Source organism: Onychomys torridus, chromosome 19 (assembly GCF_903995425.1).
Source record: "Onychomys torridus chromosome 19, mOncTor1.1, whole genome shotgun sequence".
Taxonomy (NCBI): domain Eukaryota; kingdom Metazoa; phylum Chordata; class Mammalia; order Rodentia; family Cricetidae; genus Onychomys; species Onychomys torridus.
This window is the reverse complement of record NC_050461.1, coordinates 30,999,105-31,018,518: the sequence shown is the minus strand read 5'-3', so window position 1 is coordinate 31,018,518 and position 19,414 is coordinate 30,999,105. Positions and strand designations below refer to the sequence as shown.

Below are 19,414 nucleotides of genomic sequence, written 5' to 3'. Positions count from 1 at the left end.
CTGTTTTTGTAGAGTAAGCATCACACCCCTGCACACGATGTAGAAGTGGGCTTGAGGCATCTTGCTTTGTAATAGCATTAGGGTACACTTTAAAAGTCAACCCGACACTATTTGTGCCAAAAGAGCAGCATTTCTCGAAAGCCCACACAATTAGATATCAAATGAAAGTCAGAAGCAAGAATCCTGACCCAACTTGTCATAATGGGCCCATCACAAGCATCTTGCTAAACCACAGAATATTTCCATCTTGTGGGTGGCTATCCTAAGATTGCATAAGAATTAAGGGTTCCTCAGATCGATTTTGAAATTTTGAAATTTTCCTAAAGCAATGGGTACATACTACTGTGAGATGAATTAAAAATACACACTGTATATGTAATGAACAAGAAATAGCATTGTTCTACTCTCTGTTGGTCCAGAAATGTGTTCTTTGTTTTCATATATAAGGGCTACTCAGTTTCTTTTATGGAGGATACCCTTTATCACTCCATTTCCTTAGAGACTCTACTGATTTTTAGGACATATTTTACTTTATTCGTCAGTTAACTGGCAAGAGAGACTATTCAAAATGTTTCTTAAAAAGTAAAAAAATATATATATATTAATTAAAAAGAAATATTTTGTTTAGAGCCAGTAATGCTGGATGGGAGATTTCATTTTCTAATACTTGAAATGGACTCTTCTCCCTAGATATTATTTGAGATTTCTCATACACTGGTGTGATAAGAGTATCTTAAGTAACTATATTGAAAGCAAAACGAGCTTCTTCAATGAAGCGTATATGATTTTATTAGTAGACTTTGGATGTTATGCCATTCTGTTTCCAGCGAGAAGAGGCTTTGCATGGGACAAAGACATAGAAAGCATTAGTTCCTGGGGGCGTTAGTGTGTGTAGAGCAGACACCACTCGTTGGACAATGGTATCAGGCTGTGTGAGTTAACCTAAGTTGACATCCCAGCCATTTCACTTTATGGCTTTCCCCTTACCTTTCAGCCTTTTCAATGTCATTTGCAATGTACACTTTCGACTTGTTAATGTTTCGATTTTTCCTTTAAACAAATTATCTCTAAACACGTCTTTGCAGATGGGTGTTGACTCTGGTATGACTAAGAGTAATTCCTAAGCAACCAGGCAGAGAATTTTTGGCTCAGTGGATGCCACAAACCCAAATGTCTGGAGAAGTCAAGAAGGCAGCAGTCTAAGCATGGGCATGCTTGGGGAGAACAGGCAGAATGCAGCAACAATTGGGGTATAGCAGAAAGCCAGAGTTACCTTCTCAGGGGGTTACAAATACAGTATTGCCAGATTGCTTGTTTGTTTTGTTTAAGAGAGAAGACAGAAATTCTGTGTGTGTGTGTGTGTGTGTGTGTGTGTGTGTGTGTGTGTACTTTTGACCCATCCACACTGCTTCCCACTCAAGTCTGTACACAGCACTGTGGACAAAGTGTGCATACATGTACAGTTTCAACTGGGGTCTATCTTACAGAGGGTATAATCTTGGACCAAGAAGGAAAAGAAAAACTAAGTTGAATAAATTATCAATACAAATTATGAAAATCCATGGGAGACAAAAAGGCAAGCCTGATTTCTGTTCAGAGGGCTTATTATGGGACAGGAAATGATTTCAGCATCTGGGGGCCTTGGCCATTATTTGGACTATTTATTCTTAAGTTAAACAACAACAACAACAACTCCCAAACAGTAGTTTGACACAATCACCAGTATTTTGCTCAAAAGTATGTAATTTAAGAGGGAATTAGTGGGAACAGCTGCTATTCTCCACTTTGTGTCAATTCTAAGGTATGCGGTTAGAAGTATCTGAAGGCTTACTCACCTTTATGTCCGTCTGGGACGATGGCTGGGGCCTCACTCAGTCAGTTCTGTGGTGTGACTGTGGCCTCTCCACATGGCTGCTTAGCTTCCTCACAGCATAGTGGCTGGTTTCAGATTGGACATCCTCAGAGGCCCACATAGAAACTGTATATGGATAGCCTTTTATGACTTTGCTTTTGAGTCATTGGTGCACTTTTGCTGTTTCCACAGGCTCATGGAGTCAGGAAAGAGCATAGACCTCACTTTATCTTGATAATGGAATATATTAGTGTGGCCATTGTTGTAAAATCGACTCTACCATGTCTATCCCCACTTGCCATGCCTCCCATCGAACACCATCACTTTAAACCCTTAAGTGTGCATACCTCCTCAATTTTGACATTACTTCCATCAGGAGACAATGTTCACTTATTGACCATTCCCTCTCTTTCTCATTGTGTCCACCCCATCCCCACTTCCAGTCACCAGGAGTTGGTGAACTACTGGTAATTTTCTCATTGCCCTGTTTAACCACTCGATTTCCTCTCTGTGTACCTACTCCCCAGTATAAGATTTCTGAACCTCAGCAATCCTGTGTTTGTTTGTTTCTATGGTTACCAATCATTTATTTAGCATAGACCTGTAGATGACAGGGTAACATTTGCTGGCTAGCTTACAACCGTTTAAAGATAAATAAATAAAGATCAACCTTTGGATTCCCGTGAGTCAGCCAAACAACAGGCTTCATAACTCTTAAAACTACATCCGAGGCTCAGGGCGGTGGCTCAGCGAGGTGGCACACATCTGTCATTCCAGCACCAGAGAGGTGGAGGCAGGAGGATCCCAAGGCTGAAACCAGCTCGGGATACATGATAACACGCTGTATCAAAACAAACCAACCAAAGAATGAACAGCACCTACACCAAGAGACCTGTTAGTTATGGAAATTGACTTTGCCCGTTTTGTGGTTTTTTGACCCTCTGGAGAGGAGTCTTCATTTATGTTTCACCAACTACAATCAAAATGGGGAGGAGAGGAGGGAGGATTGCTGGGAAGGGAAGCCTGCCTCTGGGAAATCTTCAGGATAAACTGTAGGAGGGATGAGCTGGGTAGTTTACACTCATGGAAATGTCCCCTGCGGGGTGCGGAGCAGGTCATTTTTCTATCCCGTCTTTCACAGCAGGACCCAGGCTGGGGTGGGGGGTGGGGGGTGGGAGACACATTCTGTCTCAGAGCCACAGGATCTTGTCTCATTGAATCAGCCCAACTCTCATTTCTCTGATGGGTTTCTGTCCTTCCCTTGTGCTTTGCCTCTTTGACACGACAACCCGACCCGAGTCAGAACCATTTAGCAACTGTGAGTGCCCATTGGAAGCTAGGAACCCCGCTGATGAATGCCCAGTTTGTGTGAGTGAGAGAAGAGAGCATCATTGTCGGATGTCCTCTTGATTAGCACAAAAATGGATTCACCCTTCCGAAGGGGATAGACATCACCAGTGAATGGAGCCCGACACATATGTCATCCTTGGTGGTAGCCTCGCTTGTTAGCCCCTTCAGAAACTGGAGGCTTTCTGTGCAAAGCAGTGTCTTGAGCATCTGGGTAATTGCTGCCAGGGCCCCTTGCTGAGGAAGTGCCTGTGAGTGATCTAAAAATCACAGAAAACAGTAAGCATTCTTTGTGGTTAACGACGTGCTTCTTTTTAAGCTCACACCAGCCAACTGCAACAAAGCAACATTGGCAAAGCACACTGGAAGCGCCCAAGCCTTACACAGCTCAGCCGTAGCAACATTAAGAGATATTTATAAATCTCGGGAGGATGCCCTCCCTCCACCAATTACCAGATGAGGAAGGGACCTTTCTGAGCTTCTTGCTCTGGGCCTGAGGAACAGGGACACATGCCCCACTGTTCAAACCCAAGATGATGGTCCTCAGCTGGAAGCTGTGTACTTCTCCTGGCAAGAACAGAAGGTTTCCTAATTAGCCTGGGGAAACAAGCCGACCTCACAGCCAAGGAAATAACAGATTGACAGAGTTCAAGGCTTTGGGCTACCACAGGCAGATTTGGGGAATCTTGGATGGAGAGGCCAGAGTCCACTTCAAAGAAAATGAATGGTGGCTGACTGATGCACAGTTTGTAAAAGAGTGCTGTTAAAGTTTCTCACAAAAGAGATGAATTCATTATACACTACTTTGTTTATGGAAATGTTTGATCCACAAATAATAATAATAGTAGTAGTAGTAGTAGTAGTAATAATAATAATAAAAACTATGCACACAGATGTCTCACAATGCTTTCCTGTAATATAAAATTAATCACCAGTAAAGAATTTTCAAATTGAAAGAACCTTAAAGTAGGAAAAAATGATTTCTTTAGGAAGATCCTTCCAAATTCCTATCGTGTGTGTGTGTGTGTGTGTGTGTGTGTGTGTGTGTGTGTGTGTGTATTTAACTGCCTTGTTCCATGCCCGGGAGAACAAAATCACAGAGCATGTAACATGACTAAAGAAAGTAACACAGAAAGCATAATTTCTTTCGAATCTAGAATTTTCTGTTTGTTTTGTTTTTTGAAACAGGGTTTCTCTGTGTAGCCCCGGCCATCATGTAATTCACTCTGTAGATCAGGCTGGCCTTGCACTCAGAGATCCACTTGCCTCTGCCTCTCAAGTCCTGTGTGCCACACACTCAGCTTCAAATTTGTATCCCTTTTTTAGCTTGTTAAATTCTAGAGTATAACAATCTGTTTGAAGTACAGCATCCAGCAAGCATACAAGCAAAGACAATACAAGTTGCAGAAGTTGTTGCAGGGAGCCTGGCTCAATGAACATGCTGCTGTCAAGCCTGATGACCTGAAGTCAATGTCTGGAGCCCACATGGTGCAAAGAGATAAGTCCCAAAAGTTGTACTCTGGCCTACACATGTCATGTGTGCGTACACACCTCTTCCCTTCCCACTAAAAATATAGCAAAAGTATAACTTTATTGACTGTGGTCCTGGGATCATCAATTGGAGTGCAATATAAATAAATAATTTATTAAGAAGGTATTGTTTGCTTGTGTGTTCACACAGTATGCCCAAAAGTTATGGCATCTCACTGCATTTGCAGGTTTAAATGTTAGTGGCTTGTGTGTTTAATCATTGCCTCTTGTGAGTTCAGAGTATGATAATTTCCTTTTAAACTTCCTGCCCCACATCCTTCTCTCTCCATTTTGTAGGTGAGGAAAGTAGGGCCTTAAGTAATTGTCAAGTGACTTTTTGGAGGTCATATGGATTCAGAGCCTATAGTCATTTCCTCTGAATCCTGGTTTGCTGTCATTTATTCTTCCATAAAAAGTCTCCATAAAAACACATTCCAGTTTCTTTTTCTAAATAGTGAAAATATATGTGCTGTGAAGTATGTCTCTTACTATATTTATTCCATTTTAAATGTCACAGACGTGCATTTCGATGATAGGATTTTGTATGCCCCTCGTTGTGATAAGTCTTTTAGATTGCTATCCATATAACTCTCAAATGGCTCATGTGAGGCAAATATATATGAACCCTGGGTTCTTGCTTACACATCTTGGAAATCATCTGTGGTTTCCATACAGCCAAAGACGGTGGGCTGCTCATTCTTCCATTCAGGCAATATTGATTGACAGTTCTAGATGCTGGAGGGGGGGGGTGCACATCATAGAACCATATGGCATCAGGGGTCTTATGAGTTTATGTTTTGGTAGAGTGGTTTCCAGAAACAAATAATTATGAAAAATTATCAGAAAGTGAGAAATATTGGGCAGAGAATTCAGGGGGAGGGTGCAAAAAGATGTGGCTGTGTGTCCAACTCCCCCCATAATGCCAAAAGACCCAAACAGGAGGAAAACAAGCACCCTGAGTTTTAAGGATTGTCTTTGGCTGTTGACTGTAGTGTTCTCAATTCAAAGTATCACATAGTGGGAAGAAGGTGGTCTTGCATGTGAATAAAGAACTCAGAGGACCTTGAATGTAGGAAACCATCTACCTGGAAAAAAATGTAATGAATTTGCTCTTCATGGCGGGGGGCGGGGGGGGGGACTGAGAGTAGAGGAGGGAGGGGAAACTGCAGTCAGGATATAAAATAAATAAATTTGTTAAAGTATGTTAAAATTAAAAACAAAACAAACAAAGATAAACATGCTGTAGAAGCTATTTGCAACACACACACACACACACACACACACACACACACACACACAAAGGTATCTGAACTGCTTGGTCTCTCTTTCTATCTCTGCTCTGAGGTCTGTGTTAAATACTGAAGCAGTTAAATGTGCACACACACACACACACACACACACACACACACACACACACACACACACACACACGGGTGGGGGGTGTGGGGTTGGGGGGGAGGGAGAGAGAGAGAATGTTGGGGAAGCTTATTCAGGATCTTCCAAGCTCTAGAGATGGTATTTCTGTAAGAGCTTCTCTCTTAGCCCTGGGTGTGAAGGTTTATGTTTAATATTTGTTCTAGCTGATAACATGAAATTAGAGAGTTAACAACCCTTGAGAAGTTACATCAATGTGTTTGAGGAAGATTTTCACCTTATTATATGAAATTTTAATAAGAAAACGTAGGAATCTCAGTATCTTAGAAGAATTCTGAATTTCTGCTTTTATAAGTCTTTCTCTGAGCAAGGAGGAGTGTATGGGAGGGTATGGATGGAGGAAAGGGGAGGAAGAAGTGCTGTAGAATATTATTTTAAGATGTGTTACATTTGCTTATGCTGTGGAACACTTGTTTAATGATACAAAGATGTGTTGCATTCTTTTATGTTGCATTTTTTTTAACTCTGTGAAGCTGTGTTACTTTGCCTGTCTAAAACACTTGATGGTCTAATAAAGAGCTGAATGACCAATAGCAAGGCAGGAGAAAGGATAGGCAGGGCTGGTAGGCAGAGAGAATAAACAAAAGAAGAAATCTGGGAGGAAAGACAGAAAGAGCAAGAGATCAAGAAGCATGAAAAGAAGAGGCCAGCCACACACAGCCAGCCATGGAGTAAGAGTGAATGTAAGATATACATAAGTAAGAAAAGGAAAAAACCCAGAGGCAAAAGGTAGACGGGATAATTTAAGAAAAGGTGGCAAGAAACAAGCCAAGCTAAGGCCAGATATGTATAATTAAGAATAAGCCTTTGTATGTGATTTATTTGGGAGCTGGGTGGTGGGCTCCCAAAAAGACCAAATAGTGAAAAAAACTAACAGTAGAGAAGTGATATAATTACATTATAACAGAAATAACTAAAAGTCTCTCTGAAAATGTCATGCACTGAAACCCAATTAACACAAGTATTTTAGAATTTCTATTGCTGAGAAGAGACACCATGACCATGGCAACCCTTACAAAGGAAAACATTTAAGTGAAGTGTCTCTCTTACAGTTTCAGAGGTTGAGTCCATTATCATCATGACAAGGAGCATGGCAGCGTGCCAGCAGATGTGGTGCTAGAGTAGTGGCTGAGAGTGCTACATCTTGCAGGCAACAGGAAATCAGCTGAAACACTGGGTGGTATCCTGAGCATAGGAAACTTAAAGCCCGCTCTTACAGGACACATTTTCTCCAACAAAGCCATAACTCCTGATACTGCGACTTTTATAGGGGCCAATTACTTTCAAACTATCACAACAAGGGAACTGGTGGCCCATGCCATCCTACAGATGCTGGGTGCAATGGTGGTTCATAACAGAGAGGGATTCATTTATGGCAGATTACAGAGCTGTGATAAAGCTGGCAGATAATTGAGAACCAGAAAGGCTATCACCTAGTTCCGCATCAAAAATGAAGTGCTTTGATTTTCTTTTAAAATGTCCTCCAGTGACTGGGGACATCGTCAATTGGTCAAGTACTTGCTGCTCAGAACGAGGACTTGAGTTTGTTCCTTGGAACCCATGTGAAAAAGTCAGGCATGGTGTCAAGCTTGTAATTCCTGCTCTGGGGGAGTGGAAACAGAGAGATTCCTGAGGCTTGCTGGTCAGTCAACCTCACCTAGTCTATGAGCACTAGGCCGCAATGTGAAATCACATCTCAGAAAGTAAAGTGGGCACTCTGGAAGAATAACCCTTGAGGCTTTCCTCTGGCCTCCAAACACATGTGCACACACTTGCAAAGGCACTCTCACCACAGTATCCAAGGCCTAGGTACCCTTCTCTACTCACCCCTAACTGATAAAGATAACATATGGATACAGTGAAGCCATGTTTCAGATTCCTGAAGTAATTCCAGTATGAAGGCAAGTCTGCTAACTGTTGATTTTCTGTGGTCAAGCTCCATAATAGAAATCAACTTGCAGTCATTTGGAAGATTCCAGGCAGAAAAGTTCATATAAAGCCATTTCACAGTGACCATTTGATGGCTTGGCCCTTTAACACTATGTTTTAAAATGGAAACATAAGGCTGTTGTTCTTAGCATGGGAACACTGATGAGATGCATCTAATGGCCCTGTCTATAGTTCTAAGCATTCCCTCAAATTCACAGGCTGCTGCAAGAGCAATGATTTTTACCCTTTGAACAGAAGCATATTTGAAAACATGCTCAGCAAGGAGTCTTTCTTTCCTTCCCACAGACGTCTTTCTAACTACACACTTTTTGCTGGCCTGTACCAGTTGCTGTATTTCTAAGCAACAGCAATATCTACCCACACACAGTGTGAAATGCATGGTATGTGTTGCCACAGGCTACCTCATTTCTTTCATTATTAATTGGTGGTCTCAGATCTATCATTTCACCAAGAGAAGGGTTCTGGCTAGAAACTTTTGATTAATGCTTTCTTTTGTATTTGGAAATATTCTCTCCTGTTTCTCATTACATAAAGAGATACTATTCCCTTCCCTCCTCCATTCTGCAAAATTGCTAATAAGCCATGAAAATGCCCTCAAGCTATCGTTGCGAAAGGAGAAGAAGAGGTACAGGAGTGGTGGATAATTAGTATCTTATTAGGGCATGGATGGAACATTGTAGATTGATGACTGTGTCCTCGCTGCCAAACCTCCCTGAGGTACCAAGGAACAATTCCATGCTCTTGGCAGGACCTCAAGAAAGATGGCAGCTAAGAGCAGGGAGTCTTCTAGACTGACTGAGAGCCTCACCAATGCTTGTTGCTTATTTCTTGTGTGGCCTTGGCAAACTCTTACCCCTCTCTAAGTGGCAGTTTCCTTCCATGCAGAAGGTAGATCATGTTCTTTAGCTCCTGGGTTTTGTGAGGATTAAGCAACATAGGCATTAAAGCTCTGAGCAGAGCATGTTACACGCAGAGCTCTATAAATGAGATACATGACTGTAATGAAGTTGTGAACTGTGGAAACAGAAGACCACATGGAGGCAACTATCCCAGGTTTTCAGCTTGGGGAAAAAAGCATTCACTAAATACACAGATGGGGGGCTTGGGTAGTAAATCATGAGAACGTCTTAGGACAAACTTCAAGCAGTTGGGTGGTGATTGTTCGAACTCTTAATGACTAGAGGCCAGCTTATTTCCATAAACATAATTTATAGGCAGCAACTATATTTTCCTTTGTATTTGATCTGTTGTTCTTATAGTTTAGGGTCTTAAACAAATAGTATATCTGAATGATATAGTACAGCATTTTGCAGGGTTTCTCATTATATTGTAGAAGATGGATTAAAATATCAAATTCATTATAATCATAAATATTTAATATCCATACCAAAACAGGATATCAAAGTGGCCATCTTAGGTTTCAGATGAGGGCTTAAAAACAGTGGTACACTAAAATAATGCAAGGAAAGCAAAGGCTAAACATTTGTTGAAAATACAAATCAAGATCAACAATTTAGTTGAATAAAGCTAACTGTATGACGTACAGCTTTGTAGAATTGTACTAAATTGGGTTCATGTGATAAAGAGTTAATTCAGTAGGTCACATTTCAGTTCACTATAATGTGGCTGGTAAACACTGAGAGGTTGTATTAGTTGGTGATCTGAGCTGTTCATATCAAAGGATGAGATATTGACACTGTACTGTGTCCCAGGTGGACCACACCAAAAGGTCCTTTCTAGGAATAGCATTTTCCAAGGACATGTGGATAAATGGGAGCATTCTAAAGGTAACTGAAACTTCTGTAAATTTGGATGCCCAAGGACAGACAAATAGTTGGCAGTGTTTTCATTGGAGAAAGAATGATTCAAGGACATGATCATTATCATGTCGTGGACAGACTTTCTCCAGAAATGTGGGTAAAACATCACCTGTTATGTTCCAGAAAAATAAAGATCCAATTGGCACACCTTTGAAGTAGAAGAATGCTCTAGATTAGCATCAGTGTGTTTCTGTTGATGAGAGGCAATAAACAGGAGAGGGTGGCCTCGTGAGACTGTAAGATCATGAACTTGATACTGCAAGCGTTCAGTACTGGGTGGCCATATACTTCTGAAGACCTGCAGAGACAGAAGGATTGATTAGGCAATGAAGTGCTTCCTCACAAGCATGAGGACCAGAGTTTGGATCTCCAGAACCAAGGAAAAGAACTGGGGAGGTGGACACTGGAGGGGTGTTGTGGCAAGCCAATTGAGTCTCATTGGAGAGTTTTAGAGGTGGATGGTACCCGAGGAAGGATATCCAAGCACTCCCAGACATGTACACACATGTGATAGGAATGCATTTGAGAGAAAGCCTGCTAAGTGCCAGCCAGGATTAGGTTTCCCTAAGAAATAGCTTCCAGCTACAGCCTCATGCTGAAGAGAACTTCACTCCACACACATGCTTTCCGATAATCCAAGAGATGAATAGAGGAGTATTTAACTTCATGTTACTTTTTAAATGACAGGTTTCCTTATTTCTGTGGATAGTTATGTATGAGGCAGGTACAGTGTCATGACAGTAGGTCATCTCTAGCAATTTCATAAACTTCAGTATGTTTAAATATGTATAATGGTGTGTTCATCTTTAAATCTGGAGAACATACAAATAAGAACATTTATCTTTCAAAGCAGTATTTGGATGGCTTCAAGAGCAAAGTCAAACACGAATTTGTTAAGATTCTGAGGTCTGCTTGCTCCCCTCCCCCCTGAATTTCTTTGACCTTTCTTTAAATTTCTTATAAATATTTTTATTTTATAATTACTTTAATTTTACATATCAGCCACAGATTCCCCTGTCCTCCCTCCTCCCACGCCCAGCCTTACCTCCCCAATCCACCCCCCCATTCCCACCTCCTCCAAGGCAAGGTCTCCCCTGACCTTTCTTGAAGCACTTTCTGGCCCCTGGCCAGCCCACCATGATATTGAGATAGGCTACTCAAACTCAGTGTGATTTATTCCCACCCTGTCTCCTTGCCAGCCTTCTCTGTCTTAGTAAATGGCAGCCTTTTTGCTAGCTCCAGTTAAAAATTAGGAGCAATCTTTCTTGTCTTTCCTCTACCCCTGATCTAAACCCTATCTTCAGGTCCTACTGTCCTTCCTATGAGAATTTCAAATCCGCTCAGTTCTCATCAGCTGAATCCAGTGGGATTACTGAGAGATTTCTGGATCTCCTGGCCACCATTCTCGTCTTATCATTCTCCACACAGAATCCACAGTAATCTGCAAATGCTTTATACATAGGTGCACACACACACACACACACACACACACACACACACACACACTTGCATGAGAGGAAGCAAGGAGGGAAAAGGGAGATTAGGGGTGGAGGCAGGAAAGGAGGGAAGAAGCCTTGAAAGAAAGAATAAGCCTGTTTCTCTAAAGATTTTTTTTTTTTTAAATCACTGGATAAAATAGATGTGGGCTCTTAAGTGAAATCATCTAAAATCATTTTTTTTTTACACAAATTAGAAGATGACCTAGATGAAGGTAAAATGAGATTTTTTTTCCTCCCAAAGCACATCATTGCGAATGAAGAGTGAAACAATTAACTTTATTGTATATTTCCCATAATTGTATAGATTATTTCTATGAAAGCTGAAATGATTGGCCGTTATTGACCTTGGGGTGTGTGTGTGTGTGTGTGTGTGTGTGTGTGTGTGTGTGTGTGTGTCAGTGTGAAGTACCGACAGGACAGCACACTCCTCAAGAGCCCTTTAACGAAGCAGAAGAGTTGATATTTTGGACTTCAGATAAACATTTAACAACTCTGATGAGACGCAGAGAGAAGTCTGTCTGACACTGTTTCCTAAGCACATTGAAATTCCAGTTTGCTTTCTTAGTGAAGAGATTCCTACAAAGGTTATTGGAATGGAAAGATTTTTGTTTATAGAACCTGCCGGTACAGCTTTGGACAGCCTCCCGATTGCTTAGGATCAAGGGTGCTTCTTTGATACAGCAATGCTTATTATACCGTCAATGTGATAGTTAATGCCATGAACAGAAATGTGCGATGGAATGGACGCCTGAAAAGCAGAAACAGGAGGGAAGCTTCAGGCACCTGTTGAAGAAGATGATGACAGATGGAGTCTTTTTTTTTTTCTCAAGATCTCTGTGCAGCTGTGCTTACATCCAGTTTCCCCAAGCTGATGCAAAGTCTATTCATATCTTTTATTACACCCACCAGAGTTTTTGCTTCATCCTGTTTCACACAGCATCCATCACAGCTCTATTCTGTAGCAGAGATTTCATTTCAGAAAGGAGGAAAAAGACGAACAATGAGCGAGAAGCAACTGAACATCTGTGTGATCATGTTTCTGAACAAGAGACCTTAGTGATCCTGTCAGTTAGCAAGGCTAGCTTTCAGAGTACATTATCTTACTTTGGAAATGACAGCCAGTCCCTCATGTCAACTCCCTGCCAACTGCTGTTGGGGGTACCTTACTTTATTATTGTCCCACAGAATTTTGAAACCACAATTATACATTTCATTTTTTTTAAGTGTAATGCATTCATTCCAGGGAGAAATATTCTGTTAGAACATGCTTCAAGAGGTAAACTTTCCATGATACAGTCAAACAGTATCATCATTGTTGAGGTTTATTAACTCACTTTTGAGGGTTCTGGGTGATATTTTATTGGGAAAATATAGACAAGGTCAGTATATAATCAGTAAAATAGTCCACAGTCATAACAATGACAGTCTGTACAGAAGCCAAGCTGGGGGGCTGTGTTAGAATCAATGAAGACCCACCCAACGCAACCAAATGGGTGAGTATCAGCAATTCATGTTTGTTCCGTAGAACATTAGGACTAACTGAGCACAGCCAAGCTTGGCTTCTGTACACCAGCTCTTCTGTTGGCATTATTAATGACATCTGCATGTTTTTATTCCTAAATTCTTGAAGTTTCTGTGAAGTTATGGTTTCTTCTATCCTCTCTGCCTCCCTTGTGTTATGAGATCCACTTTTAATGGATTAAAAATAAAGGGTGTGTGTGTGTGTGTGTGTGTGTGTGTGTGTGTGTGTGTGTGTATGTAGTATGGATGTGTATGTGTATGAGTTGGTGTACAGGTGAGAAGGTGACATCAGGTGTCTTTTCTTGATTGTTTTTTAATTGTTATTCAGAGTCTCTCTCTCTCTGAATTGATTCAGCTCATTGATTCTGCTAGGCTGGCTGGCCAATGAACTTCAGGGATCTGCTTATCTCTGCCCACCCCATCCTGCCATGGTAGTAGAGTTAAAGGTACATGCTTTTTACAGGAATACTAGGGATCTGAACTCTGGTCCTCACGTTTGTGCAGCAGGCGCTTATTAATTGAACCACTTGCTTCTAATTAATCTTAATTGGAACTTTTACGTATCACTATTTTATGTTATATTTACAATAAATTCACTTAGTGCATAGGTGATAAGTTTTATAATGGCTTCAGTATTCTACCATGACAATGCCTGTGCACTGTGAGCCACATTCCTATTCTTTTTTTTTTTTTTTTTTTTGGTTTTTCGAGACAGGGTTTCTCTGTGTAGCTTTGCGCCTTTCCTGGTACTCACTCTGTAGACTAGGCTGGCTTCAAACTCACAGAGATCCGCCTGACTCCACCACCGGGCAACACATTCCTATTCTTATTTAAAGTCCCAGACTATTATGCACTGCAGGAAGAGGGCTGAGACATGACGTTCTTCTTGCCTGTGCAAATGCAGATGTGTATGGTTCCATTTGCTATGTAGAACAGGGAGTGGTCAGGGCATCCTTTGGCTTAATTATCTAGGTAGAAATAAGATACAGTGGAAATGAACTGGGAAATTTAATATTGTAATTATTATACAGTATCATTTTGTTAATTTCAATGTCTAGGACACTTTATTAATATTTGAATTCTCAATCGGTTAATGTTTTAGTGTTCTGGTTTCATTTTCTTCTCTCTAGAGGATAGTGAAACAATACTACCCCTTTGATTAGCCCACTGAACAACAATTTGTTCTTTTCTCAAACTGTCAGGAAACAAATTTATTAAACCTTTTTTTTTTTTAAAGCTTAACCAGTCTAACTCTCAGTACTGATCTTTGCTCTCCGTTACTTTTTCCTTTGTTTTTCCCATTAGGAAATTTGAAGGATGTGAAATTTGAGACAAGTTTTTGCCCTCTTTCCCCCCTCCCCCTTCCTCTCCCTTAATTAATTGCACTTGAAGATTATCTAGTGTGCCATTTTTGCCAACACCATCAAGGCTGTGCTTGGTGGTTGTCCACACACTTCCTTGTGTCCCACAAGTTCAGTTTTTCCTCTACAGCGAAGAGACAAACCAGACTCACCTTTTTCTTATTTCCTATTTAAAATGTCCTCGTTGTGTTAAGTAGCTGCCTTGTAATTTCTCTCGATTTTTCTCCCTAAATCATGAGCTCAGTCTCCCAAGATACTTTTCATATAAGGGCTGAGGGGTCATGACAGTGTTTCAGAGTGTCCCAGAAAGCTGGGCTCTATAGTCAATCATGTGAATCCAAATCCATTCCAGCATCTTCCACACCAGACCTTCACAATGTAATTGAGAGCATGTATTAATCGATTGGATCACCTTTGCGTGGTTCCATTGACAATATAATTGACTATTTTAAATGTAGAAATATGTAATTGGATTAAGAGGATTAGATGTCCATTTCTTGGCGGTTGCCTCCAGGCTCAAGACAATTTTGCAACTTGTGGAAATTGATCACTTGTTACAGGAATGTAAGCAGAGGAATGAAGATTCTGAGTGGCAGTGGTCACTTCCTGCAGCAATGGTCAATGAAAACTGCAGAGAGGAAAAGAAAAACACATGAAGGAAAGAGATAGCATCAGTGGGTGGAGTTAGTGAAGGGAGTATCTCAGCTCTATTCAGAGAGATGAGAAAGAAGAATGTAAACAAGGCAAAAAAGATGAGGAAAGGTTAAATATTTAAAGGAAATGATACACAGGGAGCATATAGTAATATTAAACATAGCAACTATGGAAGTCCAGGTTAGGCTGAGTTTCAGGGAACAATGACCCTGGAATGTAGATTTTAGTATATTGTAGCACATGTGTCAAATAAAATACAATATAAAGCAAAATGACATATTGGGAGAAATACAATGACATTTCAAAGAAAACCCTAACAGAGCTGTGGAATCGATGGAGTCTAAAACGAGTTGTTGACATGAAATAGAACAAGGTGGATAATTTTTTTAAATTCTACTTGAGAGGAGCTGAAGTGTCTGTATGGAGAGGAGTCTTAGGGGAAAACTTAAAGAAGAGGCGAGCTTTGAATTCAGGTAGCTGGAGGAGTGTCCAGTCATTAAAGACAATCTGGAAACCATATACAAGGGGTCCAGAGTGGGAGTACAAGTTGGGATTCGTTGCATTTGAGATGACAGCAAGACTTGTCAGTGAAATGGGCTTTGGTGATACTAACTAAAGATGACACTCTGAAGCCATTAGTTAGGACACAGGAGGACGCAACAGGGCCAGAGAACAACAGGTGTAGACTAGACCTCTAACAGTGGGGCTGTCAATATCCTTATGGGGCTGTGTGTGTGTGTGTGTGTGTGTGTGTGTGTGTGTGTGTGTCTGTTTTTTTTTTTTTTTTTTTTTGCCTTGCTTCCAAAACTCATTCCCAACCATGGGCTGGAGGAGAATTCAGTACCTCATCACTAACTATAAAGGTATCTGTGAACCTTTCATGGGTTCTCTTTCTATAGTTGAAAGTTGTAAGTACTACCCTTCTACCACATGATCATTGAAGTTGGGCGGTGAATAATCTATTCTAGTGACTTGAAGGCATTTACTAAATCTGGCTTTTCATGGTTAGACATTTTATAGGAAGATTGGATGGCTGCTTTTCTATTGTTGACTCAAGGCTCTATATTCATGATATATTATTTTTCAACCGCTGCCATTTATTTTCTAATTATTTCTGTCTTTGTTTTTTAAGAAAATATGTACCTACCACTATGAGAGATACTAATTTGGAATTCTTTATAATGCCTCACATCAGTATCAGCATAATGCTAGAGATTTAAAAGTGTGACTTGGAAAGTGTTCTTTTATTTTCTAGAGAAGTTCAGGAGGGATTGATATTAACTTTCCTTAAAATATTTGATAAAATTTTAAGTGAAACCATCATGGCCTAGAATTTTCTTTGTAGGGAGGCATTTCACTTATGAGACCACTTTGACTTTCTGTGTTCTTCTGAATGACTTTTGTTGACTTTTGTCTAAATAATTCCATATTTTTTCACTAAGAAGTGCATGATGTCATAAACTTTGAATGTTTGCACAATATGATGTGACCTTTGACCTTTCCCCTAAATTTCATTTACATTCATTTTTTAAATCTCGTCTGTTCTATGTGTTTCTTTAGACTTAGTGTATTTTACAATTTAGCACAGTTGGTATTTTCTAGGATAGAAAGAAGATAGGAAAAGAGCCCTCAAGTATCATGCCTGAAATTCTCACTAAATGACAGAAAATATATAGGGTTGGGGTGGAGAAATGTTGACATCTTGTAAAGATACCATTGGTTGGGAGGCCTGAAGACATGTAGATCTTCAGTCATTGATGATCTCAACTAAATATATAAACACTAACACCCTTTGGATAGCTAAGGTACAAAGCCTAAATAAGCCTAAAAAATGAGTAAGCAAGGGGAAAAATCACCATGGTGGTGAAATTATTTTACATATCAATTTAATTTTAATAACATTCAGCCATATTTTAGTTCAGTAATGTTGAGATTATCAACTTCTTTTAGACAATGTTATTTAGATCGTGAACTCCCTAAAGATTCCTCCTGTCTCATCCTGAATGCTGGGCCCACAGATGAAAGCCACAATGCCAACTCCAGACTTTTCTAAACATTAATGGTTGCATAGACCTTTAATTCCAACTGCTTGGGAGCTGAGGCAGGAGGATTACAAATTCAAATTCCATCCTGGGCTATAGGAAAAATTCAAAGTCAGCCTTGGCATCTTAGTAAAACTCTGTTGCAAAATAAATAAATAAATAATGTTAAAAAAAAAAAAAAAAAAAAAAAAAAAAAGGCCCAGGGACATAATTCCATAGTAGAGTGCTTGCCTAACATGTGGTACCACAAAATTCATTATATGTCCATGAACACATAAATAGTCCTTATTGACTTATTTATGACAGAAGAGTGAAGGGATCCAGAGTAGTAGCTAAGTGAAGCTTCTCCCAATTTCTTGTAGCTAAGTTCTCTGAAAAGCCAGAGAAAAGTAGCTGGTAGGAATTAGTTTCGGTGAGCAGGAGTAAGATGAATGGAAATTTGGCAAGCAAGTGAGATATTTTATGCAGCTATGGGTTTGGGAAACATTTGCAAGATCAGGATAATCATTCTGTGCTTTGAACCGATTATATTTTATACTGTATTCATTTTGTATGAAATGAATTGTATGGCTGATGTAATGAAATAGGAGCTGAGTGTGAAGGCACAGTTGGTCCCTATTCCTTCTTCCCATAGGTGGTGGGACCTCACTGGAGGATTCAAATCTATATGATGATAGAAACCAGTAGACATATAGGTGTCATCACAGGATATGTTATTTAAATTGCTTTCACTTTTATAACTTAGTTCTCAGAATAAATGGTCAGCCCTCGTGTTTAGCACATACTGGTAATATTTTATGTAAAAGTTAATGCAGTGAGTTTCTACAGGCAGGGAAAAGAAAAAAGACGCACATCCCAGCAGCAGTCACCACAGTGAAGAAGGATACAGACTGTGGGCTCGGGCTACAGCATCTGAATGTTGCTGTTCCCATTTCCAACTGCATTATCTGGCATCCATTGCTTCAGCATTGTTTGCAAATGGAAAAATGGTTCCATCTCATCGATTTGACATATAGTGAAGGAGTGAGTACATGTACCACACTGCACCAGTGCCTAGGGCATAATATACATATAGGTTGCAATTGTTATTACCAGGGTAGAGATAGGTTAGTTAGGCTCTGTGTGCTGTCAGTAATCTGAGGCTTTCTTGTACTGAAAATATCTAGACCTTGGATGTTGAATTCGTACATATTTGATAATTGTGTTAAAGTATACTAAGAATAAAACTGCCAAATGTCACTCAAGTGTTGCTCTCGTACATGGTTAAAGACTTTTCTTGTGTGTTCTGAGGCCAGCACAGCAACCAATGCTTTAAGTATAATTTAACATTGGTTATAATAATTATAATTATGTTCTGGTATGTACATTCTAACACAGTATAATTTTTTTCAAAAATAAAGTACATTAGATATTGAAAAACAAACTGTGTATAAAATTTGATATTTTTGTGACAAAAAATGAACACCTTCAATTTCATCCTTTTCAGTGTAGTAAGCAAAATACTATTTAGAAATCAACAACAGAAATACATGCTACCCCCATTTTGCTAGTGTCCAAATAGAAGATCTCAAAATGTGATCTCTAATATCCTACAAAGCCATTTACCAGACAGCTGAGGGTCAGGATCTAGGCACCTGGTTTCAAGCCCAAGCTCACCACACTGCTCTTGCCCACCTCCCAGAAATGATCTACAAAACCAGAATTTTCTCAGTCGGTCAGTATTGTATAATTTAGTGATTTCATTTCTTTGCTTATTTTCTCACTGCATTTCATTGTAATAAGCATGTGCTGTTAAAGCTTCTATTGGAATTACCTGTGACTCTCCTCGGTGTTCTGACTTCATGAGTGAAGGGATGCTGTAAGCAATAGATGTCTGTCTGGCTCTTGTGGGGACAAGCCATCGCATGGTGTTGGTCTCCCCCTTTTCATTTGTACACCAGAAGAAATCCACTCAGTAACCTCAAATAGTCATTCATGAATGACTGTCAGTGAACAGTGTAAAGCTTTACTGCTTTTCCCCAAAAGGACCAATTGTGTAAACGTTGACCAGTTTCCTAGATAACCAACTCTTGACTTGTAATAATCCAGTCCATTGGAACATCCCAAGATTCATAAATTGGTTTATATAAAAGGGTTTTACTGTGAACAAACCAAAAATGGACTTCGGAACTTCCCCTACGTTCTCTTATGTTATTTTCTTTCTGCTTTTTAGAATATCCTGATCTTTGTTTTTCCCTTTTGTGACAGGACTATTTCACAAATGCAAATAGAGGATTGGAAAAAGACGCCCAGCAAGACTACCACCTAGACTATGCCATGGAAAACAGCACACACACGGTAATTGAGTTTACCAGAGACCTGCACACGTGTGATGCCAACGACAAGAGAATCACGGTAAGAAGGA

The 19,414-nt window shown here is 40.0% G+C and overlaps 1 protein-coding gene across 1 annotated transcript in view; it reads left to right on the top strand.

Annotated features, from left to right (window-relative positions):
- The window catches only part of Moxd1 (monooxygenase DBH like 1), an 84,023-nt gene that overhangs the window by 1,646 nt on the left and 62,963 nt on the right, over nt 1-19,414 (top strand). The window contains 1 exon segment of the mRNA XM_036168969.1: nt 19,258-19,404. Coding sequence (XP_036024862.1) covers nt 19,258-19,404 — 147 coding nt within the window.